This window comes from Oryctolagus cuniculus, chromosome 15, assembly GCF_051225735.1.
Source record: "Oryctolagus cuniculus isolate XC-2025 breed Fujian yellow rabbit chromosome 15, ASM5122573v1, whole genome shotgun sequence".
Classification (NCBI taxonomy): domain Eukaryota; kingdom Metazoa; phylum Chordata; class Mammalia; order Lagomorpha; family Leporidae; genus Oryctolagus; species Oryctolagus cuniculus.
This window is the reverse complement of record NC_142881.1, coordinates 33,041,751-33,053,820: the sequence shown is the minus strand read 5'-3', so window position 1 is coordinate 33,053,820 and position 12,070 is coordinate 33,041,751. Positions and strand designations below refer to the sequence as shown.

The following is a 12,070-nucleotide window of genomic DNA, read 5'->3' as shown; positions in this document are numbered from 1 at the left end:
CTGCTATTCATCAAGTCCACCGATAACTCCAGATGAACCCAACAGTTGCTTTTCAGTACCCATCTTACTTGACATATCAGCAATAAATTCAGAACTAATCTTTCTATCCTCCACAACACACTTCCTTTGTATGACAGATTACTTTTTGTCCTCACTCCCCAAAGCCATTAGCTAGATTTCCTATTCTCCCTTAACTCTTCTTACTACACCAGGAATCAATCCTTGGAAATCATATCCAATCTCACAGCTTTTAATACTACTTATAGCTGGTGCCACGGCTCACTAGGCTAATCCTCCGCCTGCAGCGCCGGCACCCCGGGTTCTAGTCCTGGTCAGGGCGCCAGATTCTGTCCCGGTTGCTCCTCTTTAAGTCCAGCTCTCTGCTGTGGCCCGGGAAGGCAGTGGAGGATAGCCCAAGTGCTTGGGCCCTGCACTCGCATGGGAGACCAGGAGGAAGCACCTGGCTCCTGGCTTCGGATCGGCGCAGCTCTGGCCGTAGCTGTTATTTGGTGGTGGTGGGGGGGGGGGGGGGTAAACTAACGGAAGGAAGACCTTTCTCTCTGTATCTCTCTCTCACTAACTCTGCCTGTCAAAAAAAAACACAACAGTACTTATATATCAATTACTGAAAAACTTGTATCTATCTCTAGCCCAGACCTCTTCCTCAGGACTCCATATTGACATATCCAACTTAATGGAAAGTGTCTCCATTTGGGTATCTTACAGACATCTTGAAACTTTTAAGTCCCAATCTCAAAATATGGCCCTAGTGAGAGCAGCTCCATTCTAACAGTTGCTCAGACTGAAAACCCTGGAGTTCTTTTCAACCCTTCTGTATCTTTCTGTCAATTAGAAAATCCTGTTGGCTCTATCTTCACAATATATTAACAGTCTAACATTTTCACCCCCTAGGTCACTTACCACCCTGGTCTGGGTTACCTTCACTTTTTATATGAGTTGCTACCATATCCTCTTCATTAGTCTCCCTGCTCCAACCTTAACCTCACAGAACCTACTCCCAACCTAATAACCTAAATTAGCAGGTAAGTCAGATTTACCTCTCCCCTGCTCTCTAAAAACACTACAGCACTCCCCTAGATCCTTCACATTCAAGAGTAAAGGAAGTCCTTTCAAGGGCCACGGATGATTTGGCTCCTGCAACCTTGCTGACTTCATCTTCTGCTCATCCTCAAACCACAAGCAGGTCCCCACTTTAACAGGCTTTTAATAAGTGTCACCTCTGCCTGGAATACTCTCCCCCCAAATATCCACATACTTTATTTCCTACAACTCCTTTAAGCTTTTGATCCTAAGTTTAAAGGAAACCACTAGGTATAACAAAGTACGTAGACCTTAAGTTTTACAAGTGCAGTTACCTACACAGGGAAGCCTCCAACAGTCCAGCACTGTCTGTTTTAAATCTAATTTAAGTTTCAGTTCTAAGAAGCCCACTTAACAACCATGGATATGAACTGCATTCTCCCATATTATAGCCTTCTTTGAAGAGTAACATTCTGGCCTCCCACATGTTGTATTCTTCCTTGTGTATCTCTTAATTATTATAAACTACAGGCATGAAAAAGTGAGCTTTTGGTTTGCCTTCTACCACCTCCTACCACCCTATGACACCCCCAGGTCATACTTGCAATCATCATTAGCTAAATCTTGAAATCCACAGCCTTCATTCAGCACAGTGCCTTGCATATGGCAGGTCCCCTGTGTTTGTTAACCTGGTGCAAAGCTATACAAACTATTTACCTACCCTGTGTTGAAAAAAAGATGGATCCAGATATTTGTCAAATCGATCTTCAAATTTTACATCGGATTTTTTCCATTTTACCTGAAAAAAATGTTTTTCCATTTAAAAACAAAGGCCAATAAACAAATCAACAATTGATGACAACACCTTAAGCAAAATTAGAAAGATTTACAAACTTAGAGTTAAAAATAAAAAAACAGTGCAAAGTTACTGACAATCAGTGAAGCTTAAAAAGACATTACAAAAACTAATCCAAGTTTTCTGTGTATTAATTAAACTTACAACTTAAAGGGATCATTTCAGTTTTCAAGGATTGTTTATTACTCTTGAATTACATATTCTGACCTGAAAAATGTGTTAAGAACTAACTTAACAGAATCATGTTATAAGTGTTTAAACTAATTAGAATTTATCCTTATTGCATTATTTTTATCACAACTATCAAATTTCTTCATGTTTAGCTATGCAAATATTATTTGCACTAGGCATATGTGCACAAAGCTTGAACACTACTATTATCTACTAGTAACAGACTCATCCCAGTTACAAGGAAAATAAATGGCAGTTCTAATAGCAAACGGTACTGTAAAAAACAAATAGCAGGTCCCACAAATGCTTAATTGGCATCTAACATGACAGACCAGAAACAAACCTACTGCCTGCTTTTAGGAGGCTACTAGGCACACTGAGAAAACAGAACAATAATAATATTTTGAAATGTCCCATTTCAAGCCACATTTCATTTACTGAAGTTTGAAAACACAATTGCTGACATTAGATCACAAACACATCTTCCTGCACACAATTATGTTAATACTCACTGAATAAGACATCTGGATTTTAGTATTTGGAACCAGTTTCACCTTCCCTTCACTAGTTAGGTTAACATCAACTATTCGGTTTCCATTAAAACCTATTTCAAGTTTTTTGTAGGTCCAAAGATAATAATCTTCTCCATTTTCATCTGCTTCACCAACAATACCTACAAAAGAAAAAACACTTTATACAAGGTAATACCACTTAACATTTAAAATATCCTAGAAGGTAATGCACATTCAAATGTTTTTGTATATAAAAGCGTTTATCACTACTACTCCTTATAGGCAGAACAAGGCAGAAGTGCAGGCAGGACTTCTGCTCTTTGTTAACTACCTAGCAAACATACACCATGGCCGTTCCACATCAAGAAAGTGATGAACAGAGGCCACTGCTGTGGTACAGAAGATTAAGCTGCGGCCTGCAGTGCCAGCACCCCACAAGGTTGCCAGTTCGAAACCTGGCTGCTCCATTTCCAAGCCAGCTCCCTGCTAATGCACTTGAGAAGGCAGTGGAGGATGGCCCAAGCCCTAGGGCCCTGCCACCCGTATGGAAGACCTGGAAGAGGCTCCTGGCTCCTAACTTCAGCCTGGCCTAGCCCTGGACGTTGGCTGCGCCATTTGGGGAATAAACCAGTGGATGGAAGTTCTCTCTCCCCACTACCCCCTTCTCTTTTCTCCTCTATTTTTGCCTTTCAAATAAATAAAAAAAAAAAACTTTAAAAAAATAATGAACAGTTCAGCATAAGGTACCATTAATTTGATCCTCAAAGTTCATAACTGTCATTAGTTTCACCTTCATTGTAACAATTATCACCTTACATGTGCATACTATTTAGCAGCCCAAAATTTCTCAATTCTTCTATATCACCTTCTGTAAGGTTACTTCACCACTAGTTCTCAAAGAAAAATGAAAACCAAAGTTTCCAGAGGCCCAGTAGAACACCCTCTCCAATAACCTATTATCTACCCATTCCTAATAGGATGCACACTTGTATACCTGGGTCTCAAACTTAAAATGCCTCCTCTTGGGGCCAGCGCTGTGGTGCAGCGGGTTAATGCCCTGGCCTGAGGCACCGGCATTCCATATGGGACCCAGCTGCTCCACTTCCAATCTAGCTCTCTGCTATGGCCTGGGAAAGGAGTGGAGCATGGCCCAACTCCTTGGGCCCCTGCACCCACACGAGAGACCCAGAAGAAACTCCTGGCTCCTGGCTTCAGATTGGCGCAGCTCCGGCCATTGTGGCCAACTGGAGAGTGAACCATTGGAAGGAAGACCTCTCTCTCTCTCTGCCTCTCCTCTCTGTTAACTCTTTCAAATAAAAATAAATAAATCTTCTTTAAAAAATGCCTCCTCTTTATGCCTCAAGTTCTGTACCTGTCCACAGAAAGTCATTAAAATGAAAGAAGTGAAGATAAACAGTCATGAGGCAATAGTTTAAAATGATCACTTTGATCATAATTTGCGATATTGAAGGTAAAATTTCAAAAATGTGAGGACAGTAGATGGTAGCTGAGGAATCATCTCTTGTTCCCTGTCAGCATTTTTCCAGTGTTCCCCCACAAGCCTGTATACTTTCCAAGAGCCTTAAGCTCTGTAAGTTACTGAAGGCCTTCCTGTCATGGTCAGTGCACCCTGTTAAAGCATTAGAAAAAAAATAAGATGATTTCTTAGAAAGGATTATTTGATTATTGACAAAAATGATTCTTTCTAATGATACAAATTCAAGAAGTATAGTTTTGTTTTGTTTGGGGTTGTATAGGGGTAACGAAATTTTTCTAATAATGAATTTCATTAAGGTTTATTTGCCTGTCTGCTCTGAAAGCCAGACTTTGGAGGCAGATACAATATCAAATAAGAAGCTATTCTCTAAGAGGCTTTTAAAATCAATTCTGAAACCTTTACCCCAAAAAATCAGAGAAGAACTTTTTTTTTTCTCCATACAGGGATTCTCCAAGGCTCAGACATTATAGGACATCCAGAAGTATCTCCCCAAAGACGGCACAACCTGGAGTTCCAGGGTTGAAAAATATTTACACATTTTTTAAGACAAAAAAAAGCACAGCTGCCAACGTTGTTAAAGAAGCTTACAGGGCCAGCTCTGTGGCATAGCAGGTAAAGCCGCAGCCTGCAGTGCCGGCATCCCATATAGGTGTCGGATTGACTCCCGGCTGCTCTACTTCCAATCCAGCTCTCTGCCACTTCCTGGGAAAGTAGTGGAGGATGGTCCAAGTCCTTTGGCATCTGTATGGGAGACCCAGAAGAAGCTCCTGGCTCCTGGATTCGGATCAGCAGAGCTCTGGCCTTTGCAGCCTTCTGGGGAGTGAACCAGCATACGGAAGCTCTCGCTCGCTCTCTCGCTCGCTTTCTCTCTCCGGAAGATCTCTCTCTCTCTCTCTCTCTCTCAGCTTCTCTGTAACTCTGCCTTTCAAATAAATAAATCTTTAAAAAAAAATAAAAAGAAGCAGCAGCAGCAGCTTACAGCACTGACTGAAAAACACTTAAGAAGTCAGAAAAAACCCATAGGCAATTTTTTTTTAATTTTTTTTTTTATTTTTATTTTTTGACAGGCAGAGTGGACAGTGAGAGAGAGAGTCAGAGAGAAAGGTCTTCCCTTGCCGTTGGTTCACCCTCCAATGGCCGCCGCGGCCAGCGCGCTGCGGCCGGCGCACCGCGCTGATCCGATGGCAGGAGCCAGGTGCTTTTCCTGGTCTCCCATGGGGTGCAGGGCCCAAGCACTTGGGCCATCCTCCACTGCGCTCCCTGGCCACAGCAGAGAGCTGGCCTGGAAGAGAGGCAACCGGGACAGAATCCAGCGCCCCAACCGGGACTAGAACCCGGTGTGCCGGCGCCGCTAGGCAGAGGATTAGCCTAGTGAGCCGCGGCGCCGGCTCTAGGCAATTTTTTTAAAAGAAAAAAAAAAGGGAGGAAACTGCTCTCTCACCAAAAGCTAAGGGAGCTCAGACTAATGGAATCTCATATATTTATATATATATACATATATACACAGGCTCATAAAACTTTAGTCAATAGTCACTACCTCCGAGTTGATCAGAAATGTCTGTGTTGCTGTAACTCTAATTACAATGATTTATATGAAATGCTTACTACATATACCTACTTAACATGCAACAGTAAAGATGAGGCACACAAATATCTGAGATTAACTTTCTTACAAATTCCATTTTATTATAACAGTCAACTCTGCTCTATTCAGTCTTTCATAGTTTGTTGCTCATGAGCACAGTAATCGGCTAACAATCTTTAAAAATCTTTCGTCCAAGCCAGCGCCGCGGCTCACTAGGCTAATCCTCCGCCTTGCGGCGCCAGCACACCGGGTTCTAGTCCCGGTCGGGGTACCGGATTCTGTCCCGGTTGCCCCTCTTCCAGGCCAGCTCTCTGCTGTGGCCAGGGAGTGCAGTGGAGGATGGCCCAAGTGCTTGGGCCCTGCACCCCATGGGAGACCAGGAAAAGCACCTGGCTCCTGGCTCCTGCCATCGGATCAGCGCGGTGCGCCAGCCGTGGCGGCCATTGGAGGGTGAACCAACGGCAAAGGAAGACCTTTCTGTCTCTCTCTCACTGTCCACTCTGCCTGTCAAAAAAAAAAAAAAAAAAAAAAAAAAAAAATCTTTCGTCCAGAGACAAAAAAAGAAAAAACACTATGAGAAAACACTATGGAGCTCTTCTCCATTAACATGCATGAGCAAGGGCTAAAACATAAAATATTTTAAATATTTGGAATTTGGAAAATAAGAGGAATTAGCAAAGTAAATAAGCCATTTCAGAAACTATCACACCTAAAAATCATATTAACACAGTACCACAGGCAGAATCATATTTCAAACTCTTATTCAGTCTCTACAATTGTTTTTTAAAAACACAAAGTAAAATAAGATAACAAGAAAAATAAGAGCAGAGGATATTTCAGACTGTCCAAAGAACTTTTTAATTCCTTGAATCTGAGAAGTTACACTGTATGAAAGTTATACTTAAGCAGAGTTTCAAGTAAGGTTTGGTCTTGTCAAAAATCACTAATAACACAAGACCATAAAATTGGAAGTAAAATCTTTCAGTGGAAAATACTGAAGACATTTACACAATGATAGGAACCAATCACATTAACAGAGTGATTACATAAATGTTGATTATTATACAAACATTCCCAAACTCTAAATATAACATGTAACACTTACCCCATATTGGTAAGTCATCTATGTACATCTGGTACCAGTAGTGATTTTTGATGGCATACACAAATGCATCTCTCTTTTCTTTATCTAAGTCAATTTCACAGTAAGTGGCTGGCATCACATCATCTGTGTAAATTAAAAATTGTAATTTACCCACTGGTTTGCAAAATAGTTACAGGAAAAATAACAAGAAAAAAAGTCAACATTTCCTGAAGATTTCTATACATAACAGCTGAATCTGTACTATTCATGTATCTTTTAAGATTTTTTTTTTATAATCAAAGACTCAATCTTTATTTTCAAAGATTTTCTAAGAAATTCTCTCTTATATAAAGAAAATTATACAAGAACATTTACAAACAAAGTTTAGGGGAATGGCATAGTAGGGAAAGCCGCTGCCTGCACTGCCAGCATCCCATTTGGGCGTTGGTTCAAATCTCGTCTGTTACACTTCCAATCCAGCTCCCTGCAACGGGCTGGGAAAGCAGAAGATGGCCCCAAGTCCTTGGGCCCCTGTACTCTCGTGGGAGATGTGGAAGAAGCTCCTGGCTCCTGGTTTCCGCTAGGCTCAGCTCCAGCCACTGTGGCCATCTGGGCAGTGAACCACAGGATGGAAGACCCCTCTCTCCCTCTCCCTCTCTCTCTCTGTAACTCTGCTTTTCAAATAAATAAATACATCTTAAAAAAAAAAAAAAAGATAGTTGCTTGACATACAATAGCTTAAACAATTAAAAAGATTCAAAGGAACTTTAAAATGGATAAATTGGTTTAATGAATAAATCCAGCAGGCATCAGTACTTGGAAATTCTCCCAAAGTCCCTTTAAGATGAGCCATTTCCACCCTTAACTGCTATCAAAACTACTACTACCATAATTCCATACAGATGGTCTCTAACTTACAAATCTAGTATTTCAAAATCTACTTAATGTTTCTAATGAAACACAACAAAATAAAAATACCTACAAATATTCTAATTGTCAATCAAAAGATTAAACTTTTGGTATGTCACTTAAGCAATTAAAAACCGAAAAAGAAAGCCCAGGTCTGTTTTTATATTTTTTGTACTACAATAATGGTTATTTAGAATCTGAAATGCAGTTCTCCCAAAAAACATACACAAACTTCTTAAATACTAATTCAAACGTTTTAAATATAAAGTATAGTTGAACCATGAATTTATGGTCACCGACAACATTATTTCTGTAAAAAATAGCAATCTGAGTTACAACTCAAGACATGTGGCAACATTATCTCTCCAACACTCAACAGAGAACAGCTTCCCTTTACTAAGCCCAAAGAGAAAATCCCAAAACCCCCAACACCAAGATGCCAGTGAACACTGAAGTCCCATGAAATATAGGAAAATACTCTCACCCTCAAAGTGGGAGAAGAAAATTGCTTTTTCTGCAACAACAATGATGCCTACAAAGATTTCTTTTCTACTCAGTTCCTTCTACACAGTAAGTAACTTAGGATTCTCATAATGATAAAAACTGAGGCTGAGCAGTGAAGCAAGGGAAGGTTAGGAAATTGAGACAGCTAAAAAGGGTCCCTGCAGCAGGAATCAGCACTGGCAGCAAGGGCGCCCCAGATGAGATTTCTGTGAAGTGTAATCACAGACAAATGGCAGCAGGCCATCGCTGCTACAGAGCAGCCAGCCAGAATCAAAGGAGCTCAGACTTGGAGGGTAACAGATGGCTGCAGCAGCTATGGGAGACCTCACAGCTCCCTCTGCAAAGCCACTGAAGTCCTGGCTGTTACACACATGTGATAATGGTCATTAGCACTTTGGTGGTTTTTGAAGGAAGTTCTGATACACTATATGACACTTCTCTCAAGATTTTCAAAGACTCTTGTCTGAACTTTAGTTCAGCTCTGTCTTCCAACTGACCTATTACCCCACCCTCTTGCCTATGGGCCATGAACCTCACAGACTAGCAGTTCCCACACACGTGGTGCTGCCCTGGCCTCTGGACTTTTGTACTCCTGCTGTTAACTCCACCTCATATGCCCATCCTAGAATTCTGTCGCTCATAGCCCCGCTGTCCTCTACAGGCCAGTTAGTCCCCGATTCCCACCCTCACACCTTTCACATCCCATAGCCTATCCCTATCCCTTTCTCTGAAGCCCCAAGGTTTTCACTACCCAGTTTCCTTATGGCCAAAGGCATACACAACTTTTTAACTTCACAGGAACATGTCAGTGCCTTAAAAACACCATTAGATCTTGAGAGCTATGTCCAGAACTACCTACAACCTTTTCGTCCCCAGCACGCCTGCTTCAGTATCCTGCACAGAGTAGCAATACTTTAATTTTAAGAATAAAATTCTCCATTTATTTAACAAACAAAATCATTAGTTATACCAAAGTACGGACATACACATGCACCTATGTATGAATGGATGGATACCTGCATATATGTGTGTAGGAGAAAAGACAATAAAACAAATGAAATTTTGAACAGGATCTCTCAGAAAGAATGAGAAGGAGGGTGAAGGGTATCCTTCAGTGATATAGATATAAAAAAAAATTAGAGTAAAAGGAAAAGCCTGGGGCTGGTGCTGTGGCAAAGTGGGTTAAAGCCCCAGTCTGCAGCACTAGCATCCCACAGGGGTGCCAGTTCAAGTCCCAGCTGCTCCAATTCTGATCCAGGTCTCTGTTATGGCCTGGGGAAGCAGTAGAAGATGGCCCGAGTCCTTGGGCCCCTGCACCTGCCTGGGAGACCCAGAAGTTGCTGGCTCCTGGTTTTTGATCAGCTCAGCTCTGACCATTGCGGTTATTTGGGGAGTGAACCAGCGGATGGAAGACCTCTCTTTCTCAGGCTCTGCCTCTTTCTGTAACTGTCTTTCAAATAAATAAAACAAATCTTTAAAAAAATAAAATAAAAGGAGGCGGGCAGCCAATCATGGCAGACTGCAAAAAGGGCACTGGTTGGTCATATTTTAATGAAATTCCTCTTCAGACAAGTAAAAAATATATATAAACATCACAAATAACTGAAAAACAAGCACTTCTCTCAGGATAGAGCCACTCTGAAGTCAACTAATGCAATGGGTATGAATATGCCAAATCGATATTCAACAATCTACTTGGAAGACAAATCTGAGAAACTCATCACCATAAATCATTGCTTTAAAATTATAATGGGTTTGGGGTTGGCACTGTGGTGTAACAGGTAAAGCCACTGCCTGTAGTGCCAGCATCCCATATGGGCGCCAGTTTAAGTCCTGGCTGCTCCATTTCTGATCCGGCTCTCTGCTTTGGCCTGAGAAAGCAGAAGAAGATGGTCCAAGTCCTTGACCCAGAAGAAGCTCCTGGGTCAGATCAGCCCAGCTCCAGCCACTGCAGCCATTTAGGGAGTGAACAGTGGATGGGAGACCTCTCTCTCTCCTCTCTCTCTCTCTCTGCCTCTCTGTAACTCTGCCTTTCAAATAAATAACCTTTTTAAAAAAATTAATAGGGTATACCTTTCTCAGATAAAACACATACTTGGGGAGCCAGCGCTGTGGCTCACTTGGTTAATCCTCCGCCTGCGGCACCAGCATCCCATATGGGAGCCGGGTTCTAGTCCCGGTTGCTCCTCTTCCAGTCCAGCTCTCTGCTGTGACCCGGGAAGGCAGTGGAGGATGGCCCAGGTGCTTGGGCGCCTGCACCTGCCTCAGAGACCAGGGGGAAGCACCTGGCTCCTGGCTTTGGATCGGCACAGCACCCAGGCTGTAGCAGCCATTTGGGTGGTGAATCAACAGAAAGGAAGACCTTTCTCTCTCTCTCTAACTCTGACAAAAAAACACAAAAAACAAAACAAACAAACAAAAAACCACATACTTGGGAATTCTAAAGATACAGGTAAGATTTTACCAATGTAAATACTTAAAAAACAACACAAACTGGCCTCTTTTCCTAGAAAGTTTGAGAAGCAGTTTAATTTAATTTATTTATTTCAGAGGCAGAGAGACAGAGGGTTCCCATCCACTGGTTCACTCCCCAAATGTCTGTAGCAGACAGGGCTGGGCTAGAACAAAGCATTCCAATATGGGATACAGGAATCCCAAGTAGCAACTTAACCTCTAGGCCAGTGACCCTGTAGATACTTTTAATGTGGAAATAAATAAAACTCAAGTTGTAAGGTAGCAAATGCTAAGTGATTTTTCAAATAAAAAGCAAAGTTAGATTCTGCAAACTGTACCCCAATACACCTTTCATCAATTCTCATTAAAACTCCAGGTTAATGACTGAATAAACACATGTAGCATTGAGAAAAGAATGTCATAATTATTCTCAGGTTCTCTAAGAACATATCATGCTGCACTTTACCTTATCTTTTGATAACACTACTAAATTAGAAAATCAGATATGCACTATCTCAAATTCAGCAGTACTTGCCAGGGTCTCTCAAGAAATCACTATGAGAATATATAATCACTATTATAGAGAAATGGGAAGCAACATGAGTTGTAGTCTGAGCTCCCCTATTTCCTGGCTATGTGAATAGGAGTTAAGTCATTTACCCTCAACTGTGAAACAGACACAACATCTGTACTATCTCTTTCCCAGAGTTAAGAACTCAATGTTCCCTATCTTCCAAGACAGTATTCTTGAGTCTCCTTGGGCCTTACATTCCTTTCAGAATCCAATGAAAACAGTACCTCCCTTCGCCCCCAAGAAAGCTCATTCACATAATAATATTAGGTGACCATTTCAGAGAGCCTGTGAAAAGGAATCCTGAAGCCTGAAACACACAGCGTTACTGGTTGAATTCTGTGTACTCAGAGCCTACCATAGCGCTGGAATACAGGAAGGCATTCCAATAACAACCACACAAATTAAAGAAAATATGGACTGGAAAACCTGGTGTATCACAGTCAATTAAAAAACAACATAAAGAGTACTGATTAACTAACCAACTCAACTGGCAGTATAAACTGCAGTTTTTTGTGGATGGCAACATGTACCCATGAGGAGCAGTGTTTAGCCTAGTGGTTATGATGACCATACCCCACTTGAGTACCTAGGTTTGATTCCTGGCTCTGGCTTCTGACTCCAGTTTCTTGATAATGCGGATTCCAGGAAACAACAGTGATGGCTGGAGTAGCTGGGCTCCTGCCACTCATGTGGAGACTTCATTGCATGCCAGCTCCCAGCTTCAGCTTGCCTAGCCCTGGTCACTGCAGGCATTTGGGGAGTGAATGAGCAGGTAGCAGAACTCACTCTTGTACATAAATGCATTTGGTCTCTCTCTGTATCTCAAATAAATAAATAAATAAATAAATAAAAATTCTAAGGAAACATTCTAAAAGTGTTTAT

General features: G+C 41.6%; 1 protein-coding gene across 1 annotated transcript in view; it reads right to left on the bottom strand.

Annotated features, from left to right (window-relative positions):
• Positions 1-12,070, bottom strand: part of TM9SF3 (transmembrane 9 superfamily member 3) — a 75,516-nt gene that overhangs the window by 45,159 nt on the left and 18,287 nt on the right. Inside the window, exons 3-5 of the mRNA XM_070057481.2 lie at positions 6,769-6,891; positions 2,581-2,741; positions 1,763-1,840 (exon numbers count right to left, since the gene is read on the bottom strand). Coding sequence (XP_069913582.1) covers positions 1,763-1,840; positions 2,581-2,741; positions 6,769-6,891 — 362 coding nt within the window. The remainder of the gene's footprint in view (positions 1-1,762; positions 1,841-2,580; positions 2,742-6,768; positions 6,892-12,070) is intronic.